This window comes from Carassius auratus, chromosome 47 (genome assembly GCF_003368295.1).
Source record: "Carassius auratus strain Wakin chromosome 47, ASM336829v1, whole genome shotgun sequence".
Classification (NCBI taxonomy): domain Eukaryota; kingdom Metazoa; phylum Chordata; class Actinopteri; order Cypriniformes; family Cyprinidae; genus Carassius; species Carassius auratus.
In genome coordinates this window covers 7,665,764-7,690,319 of record NC_039289.1, presented here as the reverse complement: position 1 = coordinate 7,690,319, position 24,556 = coordinate 7,665,764, and the positions used below count along the sequence as shown (strand labels likewise).

At 38.4% G+C, this 24,556-nt stretch overlaps 2 protein-coding genes across 3 annotated transcripts; one reads left to right on the top strand and one right to left on the bottom strand.

The window, feature by feature from the left end:
- Positions 1-817: 817 nt before the first annotated feature.
- Positions 818-18,954, top strand: LOC113064973 (assembly factor for spindle microtubules). 2 transcript variants are annotated; one of them, XM_026236019.1, is made up of 31 exons: positions 818-1,231; positions 1,816-1,959; positions 2,715-4,167; positions 4,294-4,362; positions 4,474-4,575; positions 4,657-4,803; positions 4,905-5,141; positions 5,721-5,788; positions 5,918-6,059; positions 6,197-6,327; positions 6,444-6,619; positions 6,757-6,902; positions 6,993-7,078; positions 7,219-7,431; positions 7,604-7,808; positions 7,948-8,090; positions 8,208-8,336; positions 8,430-8,624; positions 8,767-9,585; positions 11,338-14,214; positions 14,338-14,487; positions 14,719-14,885; positions 14,981-15,140; positions 16,147-16,356; positions 16,542-16,691; positions 16,863-17,054; positions 17,203-17,395; positions 17,476-17,630; positions 18,015-18,191; positions 18,334-18,506; positions 18,583-18,954. In XM_026236019.1, the coding sequence occupies exons 1-31, from the start codon at positions 941-943 to the stop codon at positions 18,683-18,685; spliced, it is 9,603 nt and encodes a 3,200-aa protein (XP_026091804.1). In that variant the 5' UTR covers positions 818-940; the 3' UTR covers positions 18,686-18,954. The 2 variants fall into 2 exon arrangements, with proteins under 2 accessions (XP_026091804.1, XP_026091803.1); XM_026236018.1 differs by having other exon boundaries at positions 8,767-14,214.
- Positions 18,955-19,984: 1,030 nt separating this feature from the next.
- cfhl5 (complement factor H like 5) lies at positions 19,985-23,572 on the bottom strand. Its single transcript, XM_026235406.1, has 7 exons — positions 23,399-23,572; positions 23,144-23,216; positions 22,663-22,854; positions 22,309-22,515; positions 21,475-21,669; positions 20,374-20,568; positions 19,985-20,251 (listed from the first exon to the last, which is right to left on the bottom strand). Exons 1-7 carry the CDS (start codon positions 23,570-23,572, stop codon positions 20,061-20,063), a joined length of 1,227 nt encoding a protein of 408 aa, XP_026091191.1. The 3' UTR covers positions 19,985-20,060.
- Positions 23,573-24,556: the final 984 nt, after the last annotated feature.

Genomic DNA, 24,556 nt, shown 5'->3' with positions numbered 1-24,556 from the left:
AAATATAAAAAAGAGGTAAAAAAAAAAATAATTTAAAAATATGGATTATTTTGGTCTGTTATGAAAAGCAGAAGACAAATAAGAAAATAATAATAATTATTATTATTAAAAAAACCATCTTGCAGTTCTATACTTCCATAGCCTACTTCTACGATGTAAACAAATATAATAACATACATACAACATATACATTTTTTCATAAAATGTGAATATAACAAACCATAATTTTCTAAAATAAAATTGGATTGTTACAGACAGAAAAATAATAGGAAATATCTATAATAATAATAATAATAATTTAAGTCACCTTGAGTTTTACAATTAAGCACAACTAAGAAGAAACAATAACGTACATAGGTAAGAGCATGTTGGCATAAGATATGAATACACGAACACATCCCCAGGTTTTGTATACCAAAAATTCTTTCTTTTTTCCTTTGCAGCTCAAAAAAGGGGCAAAAAACACTAATAACGAAACGCCAACAGCTACTGCAAATAAGTATTCTATTCTCGTGACTTATTTCGTAATCATAAGTGCTGTGGACAAACGCTTTAAACGCACAAAATATGCATGCTGGCGTCTCTACACTTCAAACCACATCCATGCGACAAACAGCCAATGAGTAAACCCTGAACAACAGCAGTGTCTGAACTACATTTCAACGTCGTTGAACGTGCGTGAAGCAGCTTCCTGCACTGTAGGCGTGTCTACAGATTTTTAAAGGAATCCTAGGACTTTGATTGGTTCGAGTTTGTTGTGATTGCAGTGATTGGACAATTCTGCTAGCTGCAGCGAGATGATTGGCCGCCTGGTCTGTTCTCAAATTCAAAACTTGCGACTACGTTCTCTGGCTTTAAACGTTATTTCGACGCAGCTCAGCATCACTTATACATGGATGTAATGTTACTGAATCGCCGTTCATTTAGATGAGTAATAAACATGTCGTTTAAAGTCGCGAAAGCGGAGTGTTTGGACTTTAGTCCAACATTTGATTCTCATTGTAGTCGCGATAACCCCGGCAAGGAAAACAACTCTTCAATTCCCGTGCTGAGTTTGATTCAGTTTTCTAGGTCTCCTTTCTTGTCATTTGGGACGATCAAATTGGGATCATCAAAATCTCTGCCTTTACGGATCGAAAATCCCACCGAGGATGCAACAACGACAGTCATTGTGGATAAAATTTCAGCATCCAAAGGCTTTTCGGTTGATCAGAAGTCTTTTACAATACAAGTAAGTTAGCGTTAACAAAAAATGTGTTTAAACCTAGTGAGCTTTCCAGCTTAACAAAACAATATCGTGCTATGGGAATGAGACGTTTGTGTTGTGATGTTTATTAGTGTATGCATTTAATAGGGTTTCTAAATATTGCAATATGTATTTCATAATACACCAAGAAATGAAAATAGTTATTAATTCACTTAACCTGTTTATATTTCTTTGTTCTGTGGACAACATTCAAACGGTATGTGTCTAAATATGAGCATATTAACAATAACTTAGTGTGTTATAGATTACAAAACCACAAGAGAAGCATTGGATATGTGGACGTTTATGTCAAACCTGATGGGACATATCTTGACACACTAAATTTGAATATGTGCATATGTGTGAATATATGCATTCTTTTATGATGCTTTAAAAAAAAATATTTTTGGAGCTTGACAGCTCAGACAGTATTCACTTTCATTATATGGAAAAGAGCTGCATGGACATTCTGCTAAATATCTCATTTTGAGCTCCACTGAAGAAAGTAAGCTATAAGTTTGGAACAGCATGAAGGAAAGTTATTTAAAAGTGCATTCTCTATTTTTCAGCCTGAAGACAGCATTATTTTAACTGTCACTTGGACCCCAGTGGAAGAAGGTGGAGTTCGAGAACTCCTCTGCTTAGTTGCAAATGGAATTGTCAAACATCAAGCCATTTTGCTTGGGAAAGCAGAGGCGACGAAAAAGAAAAAAGTAATCTCTCTTTCTTGTCTCTCTCTGATTAATTTTTATAGTTACCCTATTATGTAATTTTTAAGGTTCCTAATATTGTTTTTGGAGTCTCCTACAATAGGTTTACATGCATGCATGGTCAAAAAAACACTTTAGTTTTCTCAAAATATGTATTTAATATCACTTAATTTTCCTTATGCGATTTGTTCGAAACAGTTAAAAGATTCAGTCTCTCTAAACCCCTCCTTTACGTGAGTCTACTCTGCTCTGATTGGTCAGATGGCCCAGTCTGTTGTGATTGGTCTACCACGTACAGCGCATGTCAGAAATGATATACCGATTGCCATAGTTCTGGATTTGGAATGCTCAATAGAAAATATAAACATCTATTATCTATAATCTATTTTTATCTAATTTAGATTAGAGAAGCAGTCGTTAGTAAAATGCGTAATTCTTGGTGGGGTCAAATCGTTTATGGCCGGCCATTGTAGAACATAGGTGGGAATTATTCAAAATGTGTTAGCCGTCATGGAAGTGGAATTCAAATTACTAACGACTCGCTTAGGCTGTTCAGAGTTGAGTTTTTATTTTTAGAAACAATAACTTTATTCATTCGGCTTTACAACTTGGCAAATCGTTTACATTCATATACAGCTACATTACATACTGCATGAAATGCAATATTGAAATTGGCATGAAAGGGTCACTTCAAAATGTACACAGAGGATGTGTGTTTTTAGGATAATGTTGAGTGCTAATGAATTTTTGTTTTGCAGAAATCCTTATGGGATTCAATTAAATCCAAGAAGGGTGTCCCTGCACCCTTAAGAGAGAAGAAAGTGTCTTCAATGCCAATAAAGTCTGCAAATAAGACATTTCATGTCTCTCGCCAGTCGCAATACAGAAAAGATAGAACATCCAACCCATTGTCTCCATTAAACCAGGAACGGTCTGCCTATTGCTCCAATGCCAGAAGAGCGAATGCACCGCTCTCCACTCCTGAGATGTCAAAGCCTGCTTTTGTAACAGAAAAATTTGATAATTTGCATTTGCAAAAGAACTCGCCAGTGGTCGTCTTAGTACCAGCAGAGAGATTGTTGGACACACCTGGTAACAAGGATGTGCCGTTTTCACATAAAGCAGATTGCAAAGAAATCACGAGGGTTTTGAATAAAACACTCTCTCCTGCCAGCACTTCAGAGAGGTTTGGAAAGCCATTGTGCTTTCAGAGTCCACTTCCAGTGATTGGACAGTTTCCACGAGATCCAAGTCGAGAGTTAGAGAAACCGTCTCTGACTATAAAAGATGCTCTGGATGTTATAGGATCAGATCTGTCGCATGCGGTGAGTCCACCTAATGCTTGCTCAAGCTTCGATTTTTCAGATTCTCTCGAGTCTCAAAAACCAGATCCAGAGACTTCATTTAGAGCAGCTGCGGTCATTTCACCACCAGTTGAAGGTGCTCACCCAAGGTTGACATACTGTGTGAAACCCAACAAAGTCATAGGCCTTGAATCAAATCTTGGTGCATTAAGGCTTAAGGCGTTAACTTTTAGCAGCACTACAGTCACCATGTCAAATAAAGTGGATGATACCATTGTTCCTGATGGTCCCAAGAAGTTTCCTGTGAATTCTACCACAGTGACCAAAGGCAAAGCAGAAGCCTCTGTCAAGAGTCCAGCCTTGCGTAAGAAGAAAACCTCCATGCGCAGGCTGTTGGATAAGACCTTGGAGCTCTCAGAACCTAGTAATGCAGAATCCAACACAAGTTCTCCTGACAGTATCTCCACTTTACCTGTCATTAGCTCAGATTCAAGTCCAGATGTGGCACTAGAGCCCAGATTTCTTGTAACTTCAATACAGGTTACAAAAGAGAAGCCAACCTCAAAGTTATCCCCTCCTGAGCAGCTTTTGTCCACTATATCCCCGATACGACCTCCGGTTTTGCCTTCTGTTAGTAGCTGTCCATCAAGCGGTCTGGAGTCTGCAGCTGGTAACGTCTCTGACGAAGTGCAACCAGGTCTTAATCAGGACCAGTTTCCCGTGGAATGCAGTAAGTTTGTGCAGAGCAAAAAGAGAAAAAGTGATGAGTTTTTAAGAGCTCACTCGGAAGACAAGTCAAATGTCCGAGCGAAAAAGAGCCGTGCTCCGTTACATGCGACAGAAAGACCAAGCCATGAAAAAACATTCACATCAAGGACCACATCTGGACAGCAACGAAAAGCTAAAGGTAAGCCACGTGTACTTATTTACGCATGTCATACAACAAATCTAGTATGCATTATAAAATACGCTCTGCTGTACATTATTTGAAACATTTGGACAATCTTTTAAAACCTCTTTTTTTTTTTTACAGCTCCTCCAAGCTCAAGAAAGTTCACAAAACCTCCACCAAAGAAATCCTCTCCAAAAATGACTCCGAAAGGTGAGAATACATTGTGTTCCTCCTTTTTAGAATGGCGGCCTTGAATTCGACTTTGAATAACATACCGGAAGTTTAGTGGAAATGCCATTTAAATTTATTTGACTGATATAGATGGCCGGTCTGTGAAGTCACTGAGCAGCTCGAGTCGAAAGCCAGCAAGGATCGTGGCTGTAGCGCAGGCCAATCTGACTTTTATGAAGCCGACACAGACTGGTATGGTTTTACAGCAATATTCTCATCATTTTTGTTGTATTTAAAGAGGTATAGTATCTTACATTGTACAAATCCTGACAGCCATACCAAGACATCCACTGCCATTTGCTGCAAAGAACATGTTTTATGATGAGCGATGGATTGAGAAGCAGGAGCGGGGCTTCACCTGGTGGATGAATTATGTTCTCACTCCGGATGACTTCAGAGTTGCTACAGAAGTTACCAAAGGTGGGCGCTTTTGTTTTCTTTCGTATACTTCGAATTGGAAACATTTTAAGACATTTCAGTAGCGTTATTTTAACATCTTTATTCCATTTATTGTGTCTTAGTGAATGCATTATCATTAACTATGGGGAACGACAAATTCAACATACCCAAAGCACCAACAAAAGAAGAGATGTCCTTTAGAACCTACACAGCCCGCCAACGGCTGAACCGTCTTCGGCGAGCAGCTTGCAAGCTTTTTACGTCAGAGACGATGGTAAAGGCCATCCAGAGACTGGAACTGGAAGTGGAAGCCAAGAGGCTCCTTGTGCGAAAGGACAGACATCTCTGGAAGGACATTGGTATGAGATGCAAAACGATATTTATGGTTTGTCATTGTGAGTTATGCTTTTAGGGCATGGCAATCTCTTTGCACATCTAACTGATTGTAATTATTTATTTATTTATTGTCTTCAGTGTCTCATGAAAAATGCCATAATGTGTAAGCAGATATTTAAGAAACATAAGTTAAGATACTTGTATATCTGAAAAACAATGCTACAGTCAGTTATTCTCTTTTGAAAATGTGCGTTCCAGGCCGGAATGTCGGTCTCTGTTTTGGCTTGTGAAATCCGCCCATTGCCAGTTTACCCAATTGCATTTGCCAGTTGACGAAAAACATAGCATAATTCATTTTATTCATCATTAAGTACTCTCATTACTGTTGGTTTTGTCAATCTGGCAACTTGCATGTGCACCAAGACTGAAGAGAAGGGGCTGGGTAAAAAAAAAAACATCTCCAATATTTTGAATTAGGACTGCAATACCTAGTCCAACCACTCGGTGTCAATCCTACAAACAACACCTTTAATGGACTACTTTTATTTGTGTTTTATGGTGAATCCTTTTCCCTTTTTTCACCTATTATGTTTATCTCTCAGGTGAGCGTCAGAAAGTTGTCAACTGGCTGATATCATACAATCCGCTTTGGCTGCGAATTGGACTTGAGGTATTTTCTTTCCTTTGTGAAAACGCAGTGTTCATTTGTCTGCTCGCTGACAATATTATAAATTTTTTATTTCATTGGCTACACTGTGATTTCATGTATGAAATATCTCTTACCCATTCCGTGTTTCAGACAATCTATGGAGAGCTAATATCACTTGAAAGCAACAGTGATGTCATGGGACTGGCCATGTTTATTCTTGGACGTCTGCTGTGGAACCCAGACTTGGCTGCTGAGTTCAGGCATGCTAAAGTGCCCCATTTGTACAGAGATGGTAATTGAATTGATTTTATGAAATTAATTTATAGATTTTCTTTTTTTATGGTGTTTATTATTATCTCTTACTTTTGCAAGAAGTGTGTCACTGTGTCTTCAACAACAGGTTCTTTATTTTTCACTTTCACTCATCAGGCCACGAGGAGGCGCTTTCTCGCTTCACTCTAAAGAAACTAATCCTGCTGGTCTGCTTCCTGGATAAAGCCAAAGAGTCCAGACTGATCGAACATGATCCTTGTTTGTTCTGCATGGATGCTGAATTTAAGGTTCGTGGGTCTATGTATATATTAAACCGGGAATAAAGGTAGCATAAAGGCAGTTAAAACAGAATAAGCAATTTCACAATAGCGCACTTTTTTATTTTTCTGTTCCTTTCCAATAGTCAAGCAAAGATCTGCTCTTGGCATTCTCTCGGGACTTCCTCAGCGGTGAAGGCATTTTGTCACGGCACCTCAGCCACTTGGGCCTAGCTGTATCCCACGTTCAGACACCTCTGGATGAGTTCAACTTTGCCGTGAAGAAACTTGCTGTTGACTTGAGATGTGGCATTCGTTTGGTGTATGTTTGATTTGCATGTTTCTTGTTCATGCATCTTAATGAAATTGTTGTTACACAAGCCAATATTTTGATTTGAGATTTAGAAAGCTTATATATATCTATCTATCTGCACTAAATGTTTCTATATTCATCTTCAGACGGGTGATGGAGCTCTTCACTCTGGACTGGACTTTGTCTAGAAGGCTGAGGATACCCGCTATTAGCCGCCTGCAGAAAGTGCACAATGTTGATATTGCTCTACAGGTTCTGAAAGACAAAGGAGTTGATCTTAGAGATGAGCATGGTTAGTTTCTTGATGTGAAATAATTAACAGTGCCTTTTAGAATCTGAATGAAAAAAAAAGTAGTCTGAATTTGCCTTGATTTTTTTGAAGGAGCGAACATCGACTCCAGAGACATTGTGGATGGACACAGGGAAAAGACCCTAAACCTCTTGTGGAAAATCATATTTGCCTTCCAGGTATCGATCAGGGCTGAATAACACATCTTCCAGTCACTTTTGTATGACTGATGCTTATTTTAATATCTTCTGATGTGATATTGTATGTGTGACTGTTTTAAATATTGATCTTACATTCTGATGCACTTTTATCTCTATAGGTGGAAGTGCTACTTGATGAGAATCAGCTCAAAGAAGAAATAAGTTTCCTCAGGAAAACGTGGAGGACAAAACAGAAGCTGGCCTCATTAATGTCTAACAGTGGGGTTGCAGTGACCAGGATGAAGGCGAGACAAGCATTTGAACATCCCAGCCCAAAAGTGACGCTGCTTATGGACTGGGTCAATGCAGTGTGTGAGTTCTACAGTTTAAAGGTGAGTCACATTAAAGAGAGCGTTTGCTCGTTTATTCATGCAATACAGGTTTGTTGATCCAAACTTGTATTTGGTTTTATATTGCAGTATTGCAGTGTTAATAATACTTGAGTGTATAAGATATCCTGCATTGGATCCTTCTCTGATCAGTACCTCTCCATTATTTTTCCAGGCTGAAAACTTCACGGTGTCATTCTCAGATGGTCGTATCCTGTGCTACCTCATTCATCATTACCATCCTGGTCATCTCCCTGCAGAAGAGATTCAACAGAGAACAACACAGACCATTGAATGTGGCCATCGTGGAAGAATGGAGCTTAATAACTCTTCAAGTGACTCAGACTGCTCTTTTGAAAATTTGACCACAATACAAACTGGTACTTTGAATAAATGCCTTTTTTTTTTTTTTTTTTTTTTTTTATAGATGAAGCATTCCAATAATAGTGTGGTAATTTATAAATTTTATCACTAAATGTCTTGGAATGTTTTTTTTTTTTTTTGTGTGTGTGTGTTCAGAATCCCCGTTAGTGGATTTCAGAGAGCTACTTGAGAATGAGAGAAGTAACTTTCAATTGGTGAACACTGCCGTGTCTTATCTGGGAGGGGTTCCTGCTATGATAAATCATGAGGATATGTCCAACACCATCCCAAATGAAAAGGTAAAAATTATTGTAATCCCCTTCCACATTTTGTTTTTATATGAAGGTATATTTAATGCATATTGATAAATTGTATATATATATATATATATATATATTTATTTATTTTTTACCCAGGTGGTCATGTCCTACCTCTCTTTCCTCTGTGCCCGTCTTTTGGATCTCCGCAATGAAACGAGAGCAGCCCGTGTCATCCAGGGTGCATGGAGGAGATACAAGCTACAGAAGGACATTGAGCTTATTCAGGTAAGGGTACAGTTTTTCTACTTTGTAAAGCTGCTAGGAACCTTGTTATGCTTAGATTGTTTTTCTGATGTTGAATATGCTCTGCATACACAGCAAAAGAACCTGGCTGCTACTAAAATCCAAGCTGTTGTGCGGAAGTTCATTTTGCGAAGAAGATTGATTCAGCAAAATAAGGCAGCCATCAGGATCCAGACATTCTGGAGAGGATATGTTGCACAGGAAAAGTTGAGAGTGCTGAAAAAAGAGAAACATTTTGCTCTTCAAAATGCAGCTGCAACTACAATTCAGGTATTATCAATATGATATGTAATACAGCTCATCCTGTACTTTTCTACCTAGTTAAATAATAATTTCAGCAGTTAGTTAATTAATAAATCAATTATGGTTTGTCTTCTAGATAGCTAATTTTAATTTTCTTGTCCTCCCATAGAAATCATTCAAAGCTTGGAGGATTCAAAGTCTCTTAAAGAAAAACCATGCCGCCTCTGTGATCCAAGCAGCTTTCCGCAAGTGGCATGCAAAAAAATTGCTGGAAAAAAATGCTGCAGCCTTACGCATTCAAGCATGGTACAGAATGCAGTGTTGTAAGTCCCAGTACCTGGATATGAAAAGGAAAGCCGTTTGTGTTCAAGCATGGTTCAGAGGTCACCTCCAAAGATGCAAGTTCCAGGCTTTAAAACAAAGGCGTGATGCTTCAATTGTCATTCAGAGTGCATTCAGGGCCTACCTTGTCAGAAATCGCATATCTAAAATGAAGCAAAATGCAGTTTTGATTCAGAGGTGGTATCGAGCCTGCATGCTAAGAAAAGCAGAACAGAAGAGGTATGTTAAGATTCAACAGGCAGTTCTCACTCTGCAAGCCGCTTTCCGTGGCTGGAAGGTCCGACAATCTGTGGCCCAGCACCACCAAGCTGCACTTCTGATTCAAACTGCTTTCAGGCGGTTTATGGCCCAAAGGCACTATTTACATTTAAAAAGATCGACAGTTGTTCTGCAACAGAGATTCAGAGCTAAAGTACTTGGAGGCAAGTTACGACAAGAGTATATGGCTCTTAAACTCGCTTCAGTGACAATTCAAGCAATTTGGCGAGGACGTGCTGAGAGGAAGAAGATCGGTCAACTTCACAGATTTGCCAAAATCATTCAGTCGAACTACCGCAGATATGTGGCACAGACACAGTTTTTGGAAATCAAACGTGCTGCCATAGTCTTTCAAAGACATTACAGAGCCTTTAGAGATGGACGGAAAGTGTTCGCAGAATACACTGAAATTAAAAGAGCAGCCATTGTGCTACAGAGTGCTTATCGTGGCAAGAGAGCAAGACAAGAACTGCAGAAGAAAAACAAAGCAGCAACTTTGATTCAGTCTGTGATAAGAGCACATTGTTGCCGTCAGAGGTTTTTAGCTCTAAAACGTGCTGCTATTGTCATTCAGCAACGGCATCGGGCTTTAGCACTTGGACAGTTTGAAAGAAGCCATTACGTCCATTTGAGGCAGGCAACTATAACTCTACAGGCCATATATCGGGGTTCCAAAGTGAGGCAAAATCTGAGACAAGAGCATCAAGCCGCCACTATCATTCAAGCTCAATTCCGAATGCATAAGGTACGCATTGCCTTTCTTGCTGCAAAGTGCGCAGCTATCATCATACAGCAGCAATACAGAGCCTACAGACTTGGTAAATGCATGCAAGCTACTTACTTGAAAATTAAAAATGCTGCTATAGTTCTTCAGTCAGCATTCAGGGGAATGAAAGCTCGCAACTACTTAAGAAAATCTCACCAAGCTGCAACAGTGATTCAGGCACGTTTCCGTGGACATTCCCAACTCAGAAATTACCAAAGACAACAGTGGGCCGCATCAGTTTTACAGCAGCGATTCAGGGCAGTGATGACCAAAAATGCTGTCATGAAAGAATATATAGCCATAAAAACAGCTGCCATATGTATACAGTCAGCTTTCCGTGGAATGATGGTAAGAAAGCAAATTGCAGGAAGGCACAAATCTGCAAAAATCATCCAGAAGGCATATAGAGCATACAAGCAACGCCGTGATTACCTTACTCTCAGAAATGCCACTATTCGTGTTCAGCAACAGTACAGAGCAATTGTAAGTGCAAGGCAACAACGCAAAAGATATTGCTCCATGAGATCAGCCGCCATCACTTTGCAGTCTATGTACCGAGGGATGAGGGTAAGGAAAGAAATTGACAGAAAGCATAAAGCAGCCTCTGTGATTCAGGCGATGTACAAAATGTACAGAACTAGAATGCCATTCCAAGCTATGAAACTGGCTGCATTGGTCATACAGAGGCAATACAGGTGCCATCTACTGAGAAAAGAGGCAAGAGAGAACTTTTTGAAGCTGCGGCATAGTGCAACTGCAATTCAGGCTATTTACAGAGGAAATCGCACACGCCGTGACATTGCTAGAATGAATTTTGCAGCCAAGGTCATTCAAAGGAAGTACCTTGCCTACAAACAGAGAAAGCGCTTTTTGTCCATCAGAGCTGCTGTTGAATTCTGTCAGCGACACTATCGATCCGTTTTGGTAGCAAGGGGCGTGCGGAGAGACTATTTTGCCAAGCGCCAAGCTGTTGTTGCAATCCAGGCATTTTTCAGAGGAATGCAGGTCCGGCGACAGATCCGAAAAGAGCATGAAGCTGCAACAATCATTCAGTCCCATGTGAGAAAGCACATCCTCAAGTTCCACTTCCAGCGACTTCGGCAGGCAGTCTGTACTGTTCAGCAACGTTTCAGGGCTAACAAAATGATGAGACGAGAGATGGCAGCACTGCAGGAACAGAAGAGTGCTGCCTTGATTCTGCAAGCAGCTTATCGTGGCATGAAGTCCAGACAGACTTTGAAGCAAATGCATCAGGCTGCCACCAGTGTTCAGGCCACCTTCAGAGCTTATAGTGCTCGTAAACGTTATTTAGCCATGAAATTCGCTGCCACAGTCATTCAAAGACAATACATAGCCTTCAGAGATGGACGGAAGGTGTACGCAGAATACACTGAAATTAAAAGAGCAGCCATTGTGCTACAGAGTGCTTATCGTGGCAAGAGAGCAAGACAAGAACTGCAGAAGAAAAACAAAGCAGCAACTTTGATTCAGTCTGTGATAAGAGCACATTGTTGCCGTCAGAGGTTTTTAGCTCTAAAACGTGCTGCTATTGTCATTCAGCAACGGCATCGGGCTTTAGCACTTGGACAGTTTGAAAGAAGCCATTACGTCCATTTGAGGCAGGCAACTATAACTCTACAGGCCATATATCGGGGTTCCAAAGTGAGGCAAAATCTGAGACAAGAGCATCAAGCCGCCACTATCATTCAAGCTCAATTCCGAATGCATAAGGTACGCATTGCCTTTCTTGCTGCAAAGTGCGCAGCTATCATCATACAGCAGCAATACAGAGCCTACAGAGTTGGCAAATGCATGCAAGCTACTTACTTGCAAATGAAAAATGCTGCTGTAGTTCTTCAGTCAGCATTCAGGGGAATGAAAGCTCGCAACTACTTAAGAAAATCTCACCAAGCTGCAACAGTGATTCAGGCATGTTTCCGTGGACATTCCCAACTCAGAAATTACCAAAGACAACAGTGGGCCGCATCAGTTTTACAGCAGCGATTCAGGGCAGTGATGACCAAAAATGCTGTCATGAAAGAATATATAGCCATAAAAACAGCTGCCATATGTATACAGTCAGCTTTCCGTGGAATGATGGTAAGAAAGCAAATTGCAGGAAGGCACAAATCTGCAAAAATCATCCAGAAGGCATATAGAGCATACAAGCAACGCCGTGATTACCTTACTCTCAGAAATGCCACTATTCGTGTTCAGCAACAGTACAGAGCAATTGTAAGTGCAAGGCAACAACGCAAAAGATATTGCTCCATGAGATCAGCCGCCATCACTTTGCAGTCTATGTACCGAGGGATGAGGGTAAGGAAAGAAATTGACAGAAAGCATAAAGCAGCCTCTGTGATTCAGGCGATGTACAAAATGTACAGAACTAGAATGCCATTCCAAGCTATGAAACTGGCTGCATTGGTCATACAGAGGCAATACAGGTGCCATCTACTGAGAAAAGAGGCAAGAGAGAACTTTTTGAAGCTACGGCGTAGTGCTACTGCAATTCAGGCTATTTACAGAGGAAATCGTACACGCCGTGACATTGCTAGAATGAATTTTGCAGCTACGATCATTCAAAGGAAGTACCATGCATACAAACAGAGAAAGTGCTTTTTGTCCATCAGAGCTGCTGTTCAATTCTGTCAGCGACACTATCGATCCGTTTTGGTAGCAAGGTGCGTGCGGAGAGACTATTTTGCCAAGCGCCAAGCTGTTCTTGCAATCCAGGCAACTTTCAGAGGAATGCAGGTCCGGCGACAGATCCGAAAAGAGCTTGAAGCTGCAACAATCATTCAGTCCCATGTGAGAAAGTACATCCTCAAGTTGCACTTCCAGCGACTTCGGCAGGCAGTGTGTACTGTTCAGCAACGTTTCAGGGCTAACAAAATGATGAGACGAGAGATGGCAGCACTGCAGGAACAGAAGAGTGCTGCCTTGATTCTGCAAGCAGCTTATCGTGGCATGAAGTCCAGACAGACTTTGAAGCAAATGCATCAGGCTGCCACCAGTGTTCAGGCCACCTTCAGAGCTTATAGTGCTCGTAAACGTTATTTAGCCATGAAATGTGCTGCCATAGTCATTCAACGAAGGTTCCATGCCACAAAGGAAGCGAAACAGCAGAGAAAGCATTTTCTTGAAATGTACCAAAGTGCACTTGTTCTTCAATCATGTTATAGAGGTCTTAAGGTTAGAAGGCAACTACTACAACAGCGTCAAGCAGCTGCCTTGATTCAGTCTCATTTTAGGAGACACAAAGAGATGGTTAAGTTCCAGGCCATGAGGTTGTCAGCTATTATTATCCAGGGCCATTACAGATCATACGTCAAGGCTAGAGCAGATCGGGAGAACTATCTACGTTTACGAAAGTCCGCCATTGTCCTTCAAGCAGCTTTTCGAGGATACTCTCTAAGGAGACAACTGGCAGAAAAGCAAGAAGCGTCCATCATCATACAGGCTGCTTTCCGGATGTACCAGCAAAGGTCAGCATTTAAGAGACAACGCTGGGCAGCAAGGGTCCTCCAACAGAGATTTAGAGCTCTGAAACTTCGAGACAAGCAGTTGCGTAGATACAAGCAGGTAAGAAATGCCACTGTATGCCTGCAGAAGTCTTTCAGAGGGATGAAGGGGAGAGAATTGGCCAGACAGAGCAAGGCTGCAAGAACCATCCAGTCCTACCTAAAGATGGCTGTCCAACGACAGCGTTTCTTCAAAGAAAAGGCTGCAGCAATCACAATTCAGTCTGCGTACAGAGGCCATTGCGCCAGAGTTCAGCATGCCAGGATGCAAGCAAATGCTGCTGTCATCCAGAAATGGTACAGATCACTTAAACTGGTCCAGAAAGATCGGAATGGTTTTGTTGCTCTTAAGCAAGCTACGCTTACCTTGCAATCTGCCTTGCGTGGCATGCTAGCGAGGAGGCTTGTAAAAAGAAGGCGGGCTGCAATCAAGATTCAGTCTGTGATGCTCATGCATTTACACCGCAAACGCTACTTGACGCTTCGCTCAAGTGTCCTGCAGTTGCAGGCTCATTACAGAATGTTTGTGGCCCAAAGAAGATACCGCAGGTTGCAGGCAGCAACTGTTACTCTCCAAAAGCATTACAGAGCTCATAGGGCCACAGTTGAGCAGAGGAACAGTTATCTAAAGGCACTCCAGAGCATAAAGATCCTTCAGGCTAGAGTGCGTGGACACATTGAGCACAGAAGATTTCAGAAATTGCGTGCAAGTGCCATCACAATTCAGGTATGCATCATACTTGTATTCTGTCTTGTCATTTATTTCATCCTGATTCACTTTGGAAATTCAACAGAAGTGACTAGGAGGCTTAACTGGGAAGGTCAAAGTTTTTTTCTTACCCCCAAACAGGCACATTACCGAGGAATGATTGAAAGACGCAGGTTTCAGCAACTCAAGGAATCTGTTTTGGTCATACAGAAGTATTACAGAGCTTTCAGTTTCTGCCAGAGAGAGCGTGCACAGTTTCTTCAACTGCGAAAGTCTGCTGTTGTGATACAAGTAAGCATGTAACAAAACAAAAAAAAAGTTATAGAATATATATATATATATATATATATATATTTTTTTTTTTTTCATTGAACCACTAGCATGTTAATGCAAACATCCTGCTTCTATTCCTGTTTATTTAATATACACTTTTGTGTTTCTGATAATGTTCCTGTTTGAGATTTTTGGATTTAAGTGAGTAGATTTGATGTTCATGTTATGTTTGTCTCTGGTTTGCTTCAGACAGCATTTCGGGCTTATCAAACAAGACAACACACTGTGCGAGCACAGGCTGCTCTGAAAATTCAGGCCTGGTTCCGAGGACGCATAGCTAGACGAAACTACATTTTAAAACAAGCTGCTGTTGCAACCATTAGACGGTGTATTCAAGCAAGACGCCAACGTTCAAGGTAACACACAAAGGATATTATATTATTTCCTATTCTGCTTTTAAATTGAAGAAGACACAAGAAGTCACATGGCCATGTATCATCCTCCTTTTAAGATTTCTAGCAGTCCAGCGCAGTGTCCGAGTCATTCAGCAAAGATGGAGGGAAACTCTAATCGCCAGAAAACAGCATGCCGACTTCCTGAGGTTTAGAAAATCTGTTATATACATCCAGGCGCTATGGAGAGGTCAAAGAGTTAGAGATTGCATTCAAAAGGTACTTGTTCTTTTTGTGTGAATACACATGTTTCAAATTTTTTATTTTTTATAATTTAAAGAAGAAACCAGTATGATGTATAGTTCACATTTTTGAGGGTTAATACTATAGAAAAGCACAAAGTTTTTCAGTTATTATTTTCATATAAAAATATGGCATGCAGTTGCATTAAACAATGGTATATATGTAATTACAAGTTATTTTTGTCATAATCATGTAGCCCTATTTTTATATATATATATATATATATATATATATATATATATATATATATATATATATATATATATATATAAATATATAAATATAAATATATATATATATATATATATATATATATATATATATATATATATATATATATAAATGTATAAATGTAAAATTTTTTTCAATAATATGAGATGTGATATTCAACATGGCAGCCTTCATGATGCGATCTGCACCATGTAGCATAAATGGTTTTTTTAGGCTACTGACACAACTAGTCTTTTCATGCAAGCGTACATGATTTTAAACATTTATTTGAAGAACTCTTATTGTCTTTGTGTCAAACTTTTTAATGAGAAAAAAAAAAACTGTCACCAGTTTATATAAATTCCAGTAAGCAAAACTGATTTGTGCAACAATTACGTCACTTAGTAAATACACACTGTCTAGCTAAAGTTTGTTATCTGTTTCAGGGAAACTGTTATCAAAGTCCATTTATTTATGAAGGGACATGTGATCCTGTGTAATTTTGCCCGTGTTGCCAAGTATTTATTTTGGTCTGTTGGGCATTGACTGGGTTTATTATTTTTTTTATTTATTTATTTAATTTTTTATTTTTTTGTCGATTTCCCTATTACTGTGATGTGCTACATAGAAAACCAAATGCTTTGACTTCCAAACAACCGCTGAAGCGATTGAAGCAATCCTACTATTCACAAATGTATTTTGACATAAATTTTGTTTAGCAACTTTTTGAAATCATCACCTAAGCCTTGAGTCAATTTTTTTTTCTTCGCAGCAAATAACAGCTACTGTGAAGATACAGTCAGCTTTCAGAGGCTTTAGCCAAAGACGTCGATATCACCAACAGAAGGATGCTGCCAGAATCCTACAGCACCATTTCCGAGTTTTACGCCTGGCCAGAATTAAAGAAGAAAATCGAAGAAGACGACACAATGCTGCTGTTTATCTTCAGGCTTTGTGGCGCGGTTGGCTTGCGAGACGACAGGCAAGTTATCTTTATATGTATGAGTAATGTTATAATTGAGGCTGTGATAATTAAAGTAACTGTTAAGCAGCCAGCTAATTGGAGTAAGTTACTTAATGCCCATCCCTGATTCTTTAGTAACTGAGCGGACTCCATATGCTAAAAGTTAATCAATATTTCAATGTATTAACCTGTTCCCTTTATAGGTAAAAGAAATGGCTTGTGCTGCAAGACGCCTCCATTTCACAGCTGCTGTTTACCATCATCTCTGTGCAATAAGGATTCAGAGAGCTGTGCGAGCACACTGGGCTCTAAAATCCGCCAAGAGGAAGATCTCTTCGGTCCTTTACATCCAGGTACATTTAATCATCAAAAGAACGAAAAATTATTAATTGCATAGTGACTTTACCCCACAACCCATGACAGACACATAATAATATGTGATTCCCTGGGGACCATTTCTTACCAAAATGTATGCAATGTCCATGTGCACCGAATTTAAAATCATTACTGCCCCACTTTTCTAGCAATGTTTCAGGGCAAAGCTGCAGAGAAAGCGATATCTTAAAGACAGAGAAGACATCATCAAGACCCAGAAGGCAGTGAGAACTTGGCTTCATCGTCGCAACAAAGCTGCCGCTACTATCCAGCGTGAAGTTAGGAAGCTGCTTCTGAGACGCCGGAAGGAGAAACTACAACGTGGAATAATAATGGCACAGGTATGGTGTCTTAATTTAATACATGTAAATTACTATTTCCATTGGACCAAAAAGTGTTAATATAGGTGTTGGAAGTGTTTTCAATTTTAGGGCTGAACCACTGTTATTTCTAAAACTAAATTTTTATAATGGGATGAATTGTTTTAAGGCACTCTGGAGGGGTCATTGTTCAAGAAAGCATCATGACACAAGCAAAGTCGTTTCCATGAGGCGTCGTCTCAGGGAAGTTAATCGAGGGGTGAAGGAAGAGGACAAGCTGTGTAACAAGACCACAACGGCGCTAAGCTACCTGCTCGGATTTCAGAATTATGCGTACATTCTCGCAGCCTTGAAACATTTGGGTAAGAGCTTGTTTTTAAAGTTAGGAGGCTGGCCGTTTCGTAAAATGATAGCTCACGTTATCGTTTTGTCATGGTTCAAGAAACTGCCACCAGACTTTCACCAGAGTGCTGTGAACGTCTTGTTGAAAGTGGAGCAACGCGCACCATCTTCACTCTGATAAGGAGCTGCAACAGAAGTGTGCCTTCAATGGAGATCATCACATTATCCATTCAAGTCCTTCTCAACTTATCAAAAGTATGTTGCCTTATAATTAAGGAGTTAAGGTTGTTAATCTGTATTAAATCACCTCATATGCTGATTAATTCCAAATACCGTATTTTTCGGACTATATATCGCACCTGAGTATAAGTCGCATCAGTCCAAAAATACGTCATGATGAGGAAAAAAACATACATAAGTCGCACCGGACTATAAGTCGCATTTATTTAGAAACGAGAAAACATTACCGTCTATAGCCGCGAGATAATTTCTCTTGGTTCATGTCAAATTAATTTTGATAAATAAGTCACACCTGACTATAAGTCTCAGGACCAGCCAAACTATGAACAAAAGTGTGACTTATAGTCCGGAAAATACGGTAACAATGTTGATGTTTTTTAATTTCAATGTATTTTTCAGTACAACAGAACCACTGATGCAGTTTATGGCGTGGACAACTCCGTAGAAACCCTACTGGATCTTCTGCAGATCTACCGTGAAAAGGCTGGAGATAAGGTTGCAGAAAAAGGAGGCAGCATCTTCACCAAGACTTGTTTTCTCTTGGTCCTCTTAGTCCATGATGAAAGAAGAGCAATGGTGGGTGTTCCTTTCAAGCAACTGGTTTCAATAAAAGTAATTAAAAAAAGAAGTGCTATCAATACAGCCCACCTTGAACCTGTAGCATTTCAATGTCATGAAAGGCTACATTTCATTTCATTTCATTGTCTTTTTTAAACAGGAGGTTCGAAAGTTTGCAAAGCTTTTGGATCGCATTCGCAGCATCTACCGACTCACCCTTCGAAAGTACAAGATGGATGCAGAGAGAAACAAAGTCAGACAGAAAATGAACACCTCTCTCAATGGAAGTTTTCTCCTCCAAGCCACTCCTCGAAAATCAAAACCAGTGGCCAGGTATGGAATTATCCACGATCTATGAAACCTTTCACCGTAGTCTTTAGTCTCCCACCAACCTTCTGATTTCCCTCAGGTTTGCTCCAGATTGGGTTCTACGGCGCGACAAATTAAAGGACATCGTGGATCCTCTCCGTGCCATTCAGATGCTGGCTAACGCTCTGGCTATCGTGCCTTGAAAATATTGCAGCAAGAAAAAAGTTATAACAAAGTGTTTATTTGTTGCTCAGTATTGTAAATACTGTGTTTTTGTATCGTGTATATATATTTTTTTTAAACTTTGTTTTATCGAATTGTTGTGGATGCCTGTTTTATAGATGCATATTTGGGGTCTGTGCTGAAAGAGGGCACAAGTTAGCTGTGAGATTCTGTAAATACAAGTGCCGTCTGGAATTGATTTCATTTAAAGTGCTGTAATTGATTATTAAAAAGAACCAGATTTCACACATGTTCTGGTGTCCTTTTTGACTGAAAGAACCAAATTAGAACATGAGTGAGTAAATGAATTTTTTCATTTACTCAAAACTCTTCCTTTATCACAAATTTGTTATTACACACCAAGAACAATAATTATATTAGGTTCCACACCAATAGAAAAAATAGCTATGTAATATGCAGGAGAACATATGGTTTATAAGGCCATGACTTCAAAATAGACTCTCAGGCCTGATAACCCTTTCAAGATTTATTTATGCTGTAGATAATTAGTTTCTGCTTCCTAAACATGACATGGAAGGATATTAAGCAAAATTAAAATAATTATAAAGACACAGGGTGTGTTTTTATACAAACATTTAATTTAAATATTTGATTTACACCGATAAAGTGTCAGTGACTTTTGTGCTGGGTCTATGAAATGCAAGATACTTACAAGTATCTAACACACTTATAGTTTACTTATTCCATCAATGCTTTTTGGAATTTTATTTATTTTTTATCAATGGAACTTCTTTATTAATGAAGTGTTGATATGTACACCAAGGCAGAAGCATGACATCCGTTAGTTTTGTCTTTAAATATTTGCCTGTCTTAAGTTGTAGATTGTGTGGATGAATTAATGAAAAAGTATATTGTTTGTGTGTTAATATTAGAGGTTATGCAATTTAATCTATTTTATTCCATTGGTAACACATGTGAACAACACTCTTCAGGGTTTGAAGAGTCTAAAAATAATTGATTTACTTAAAGTTTACTTAAACTTGTCAACTAGAAGTGCAAACCGTCTTGAATTCATCTGAACATTTTACATGGCTAGTGTGAATACTCATCTGACCAGAACGGTTTCATTCCAGTTTCACTCTATATTATAAATTAGTAACTCATACACATTATAAATGTTTCCTGCAGTATCTAGGAAAAATATAGAGTTAAAATGGTTCATATTTCAACATATTTGAGAATTTTACATTTAGTATTTATTTAAGTTTTTGTCTGTTTGTTTTTGTTTTTCTGGCAAGAAATCCAAAACAGAAAAAAAAAGAAGGTAAAGATCATTTTTTATTTTTTTTTCTTAGTAGTACATCTGATGCTATACTTAATGCTTTATTCTCACAATCACTTACACTCAGGTAAAGTCATCACTCCATCATTACATTGTTGTCTCAGGGGAACACCTACTGAAAATTTGCCCCTCTTACACGCAAAGGTGACGTAATCATTATGGGGTGCGAACATCTTTTGCCGATTAACATAGGCCAAGTCTATACCTCTTCTTTCCATTTCCTCTACAGTCACTGTACAGGGCTCTGAAATAAACCCAGCATGTTACAATCAGTGTCACAATATACATTCATGAACTAATCATCACACAACTTCAACTACAAGATTGCATCATGATGTGTTTATGGTGAAGAGTGTTCATACTTACTTAAACACTTAATATTCCCCCTCCATTCTCCTTGATCACAGGTCAAGAATCTGGAGAAAGGTGGACGCAGATCCAATGTGTATTTACTAAAGCAGCTGTATTCAACTCTCTCTCCTGTAGTGTATTCATCTTTTTTTAGTTCTATTGTATCTGCATCATTCACGTCTGGTGGTGGTCCACAACTGGTGGTCTGACCTAAAGCGTAGAACATGTTATAAATGTAATAAACATCACTAATTTGAGAATGAGGTAATTTGTCGGACTCGCAATCGAAGGGTTGTGAGTTCGAGTCTTGGGCCGGCAGGAATTGTGGGTGGGGGGAGTGCATGTACAGTTCTCTCTCCACCCTCAATACCACTACTGAGGTGCCCTTGAGCAAGGCATTGAACCCCCAACTGCTCCCAGGGCGCCGCAGCATAAATGGCTGCCCACTGCTCCGTGTGTGTGTGTGTGTGTGTGTTCATGGTGTGTGTGTGTGCACTTTGGATGGGTTAAATGCAGAGCACGAATTCTGAGTATGGGTCACCATACTTGGCTGTATGTCACTTTCACTTCACTCACTTCAAAATCTGCTGCAGAATTACTCCAAGTCAAGAGAAACTTGCATGTCTATTTATGTGCCAATCTGCGTACATATTATATGAGCAAAAGTGATGCTTGTGTTGCATTGTCTTTCCAGAATTTCATTTGGAAATTTCATTTCAAATGGTTCAATGGACTTGTTTCTAAGAATATATTTGTGAGAAGGTGGATTCAGATTCATTATTTTAAATTTTTCTTGCTAATATTTTTGCAGGGATGGGCAGAATTTCAAATACATGTATTTGAAATGCAAAGTACTTTCTTTTGTATTTTGTGTTTAAACTACAAAAATACTAAAATTAAATATATTTAATGTAAAATACACAAAAAATTTTATGCCAATCAACCTATTAGACTGCTGATATCCCGTTTCTCATCTCTGCTGAAGTAATAATACAGTCTAGACACATGCTGGTCATATGGAGTTTCACATGTAATCTCTGAAACAAAATTCACATGCTTTTAATAACATGCAATAAATTCATCACCAAATCCAGAAATGTTTCTCTATAACCTTACCTGCACAAACAGGCTCATTGTCCCACTTTCCATCATCTTTGCATGTAAATGTTTTTCTGGATTCTTTAGTAAAAAAGATCCAGTGTTTTTCAGAGCAGGTGATCTCCACACTTTCTCCAGCTCTGAAAATAGTTTTTCCCTTAGGATTGATTTTTTTAACTCCGAATGTGTTTGACTTCAGCTCACAGGTTATTTCTGTACAAGACATAATTATGTTGTATTTAAGTGTAAACATAGGCCAATTATGTACAGTATGAAGGGTTTTAGGTTTTAAGATGTTTAACCAGTGTTTAGTTAATCATATTTTATTTGAAGTGAAGCAACAAAAATGTGTTTTCTGTTGTTTAAACAACAAAACTTAGTTTCTTTTCCTTTTTTTTCTAAATAGCATCATTTGTTAGTTTTTGATTTCGTAATACTGAGGACATGACATCACCCTTCAAGAACAATTCTGAAAGATAAAAAAAAAGATATATATATATATCACTAATTCAACTAAATCTAATGTTTTATGGGAGGGTCGGTATAGTGCAGTTGCACAGAAATACTAAACTGATTTTCATTCTAGAGAGCATTTTGTATTGTTTAATTTTTTTTTTTTTGTATCTAGATTCTTGCGGTTCATGTTTGAAGTTGGGCCACATTTTTTTTAGACTGTTGTCAGCAAGGAAATTTGGCAATAACAAATCTTAGTATTAGCCAGATGTCATTTTTTATGGCGCTGAATCAAGATAGTCTGAAGAGCTGATGAGTTGTGAGCCAATTTGTGCGTATATTTTAATGAGCAAAAGTGATGTTTGAGATAATAATATGCGGGCAAATTATTCTTTTTACCTTCTGTGTGTTTTTCTTCACATTTAGGAAAAGGGCTGCTCCATTCTCCGTTTGACTGACAGGTGATTTCTCTCTGTCCTTTTAAAATCAGTCCTTGTCCAGTGCATGAAAATGTTAAATTATATCCAGGTGTGACTGGACACTCAAAATCAGGAAATCGATCCAGTCTGATGTTGTTCTCTTTTGTGTTTAGAAGACATGTTACCTCTAGAGAGAGATTAAATACTAGTCATTACAGTGTCGTCCATCTGGATTTATTTAATTATTCATCAGAAATTGTCATTTGTCTTTATATACTATAATATAAAAAAATTCTTACATTTTTAGGTATATTATTGCAGTATTTCTTCATACCTCCACATTTTGGATATGGATAATCCCATTTTCCATTTGACAGACATTCAATTGTTCGTTGGCCGTGCATCTTCAGGTTCACATCTGTGCATCGAAAAACTAAAATATGTCCAGGTTTATAAGGTGGAGCCTTACCTGGATTTCCAACTACAATCTCAACATTGATGAGCTGTTCACCCTCACAGGTAACTCCTGTAGATGAAGAAAAAAAATCAATCATTATTAAAAGAAAGCTTTTATAGTTTTACTGGAATAAAGCAGAGCAGAGCAGTTTAATGACAGCTAACTTTACTTCAAATTTAGACCTACATTTGGGTTTTATGGTCAATGAGCTTTCATGGAAAATGAACAAAAACAATATATGAATTCAGACAGGCATCATAAATGAAACATGATTTATAAACATGATATTATTATATATTGAGCAACAAATTGGATGCTTAAAACATCTGGTTTTGAAATCTGCGAAATATTGTGTTACCTTGAGCATTTGTTGAGACACTCATCATCATTAATAGAAGAAAGAGAAATATCTTACAGTATTTCATTTTAAGCTGTAAAACATAACAAATGTACAGTTTCCAATGTTAATATACTGTATAAACAGTATTGACTGAATCACCTACCAAAAATTTAGTCTTTAAAGACTGATTCACTTTCCTTATTTAACACAAATCAATGCAAAGATTTCTGTAGTATTAAACATAAATGAGTACTAATGAAAACCTCAGATTACCTGTTTTCCAAAAGCTGTATTCATGAGCAGTCTTGAGCGCTGATGATATGAATCTTTGAAGTCTGTGTAGCTGAAAGCAGCTGTCCCCTTCCCTCTGTCCCACCAAACAGGACTCTGCTCCAACCGCCCCCAAAAATGATTTGTTGAAAACTTGTCAGCCCTCCTCGTCTTCATGGCTTTGTAATCAAAATTGCAAAATGGCTCTCAAAAAAAGAGTCTTAAATGTTGATGTATTTACGTAGACTTGTCTGCTATGTAAGTACAGAACAGTCATATAGCATGGCTGGCATGCTTTTTCAAAAGATGGTGTTATAGCGCCAAAAAATAAGCACAGAAAGCATGTTAATTCACTTTAACGCATATTAATATTAAGGGGTCCATTAGTATTGTATTATTGCTCTGTCTCATTTAAATAATGGGCATATATATAATCATTTTAGTGTTCAAATTTATAATCAGCAGAAAACCCAGAGCGCATGGCACAAAGTAAAAATAAAAACTTTAATAACACACGTATTTTCTTTCCCCCATATCTGGGTGATAGTAAAAAATATATATATTGTGGATCGTATATTTTTGCTGTTGTTGTTAACTCTTTCTTTATCACAAATCTAGTATTACACACCAAGAACAATAATTATATCAAGGTCCACACCAATAGAAAAAAAAGCCATGTAATACACAGGAGAACATATGGTTTATATGGCTATTACTTCAAAATCGATTCGCTCAGGGCTGATAACCCTCTCAGGAACTATTTATCTCGTAGATATTTTGTTTCTGCTTCCTAAACATGACATGGATGGATATTAAGCAAAATGAAATGAATTATAAAGACACAAAGGATGTATTTTTATACACACACTTTATAAAAATATTTGATTTCCCACATTGTGCAGGGTCTATGAAATGCAAGATACCTACAACACTTACAAGTATCTAACACACTTATAGTTTACTCATTCCATCAATGCTTTTGGGAATTATTTTTTGTTTCAATGAAATTTTATTTTATTAATGAAGTGTTGATATCATGCACACCGAGGCAGAAGCATAATATCCATTTATAAATCCATAAATATTTGCCTCTCTGACATGCGAAGGAGATTATTTCCTTATGTGATGAGAATATTTTTTGTCATCCACCCCACTGCGACT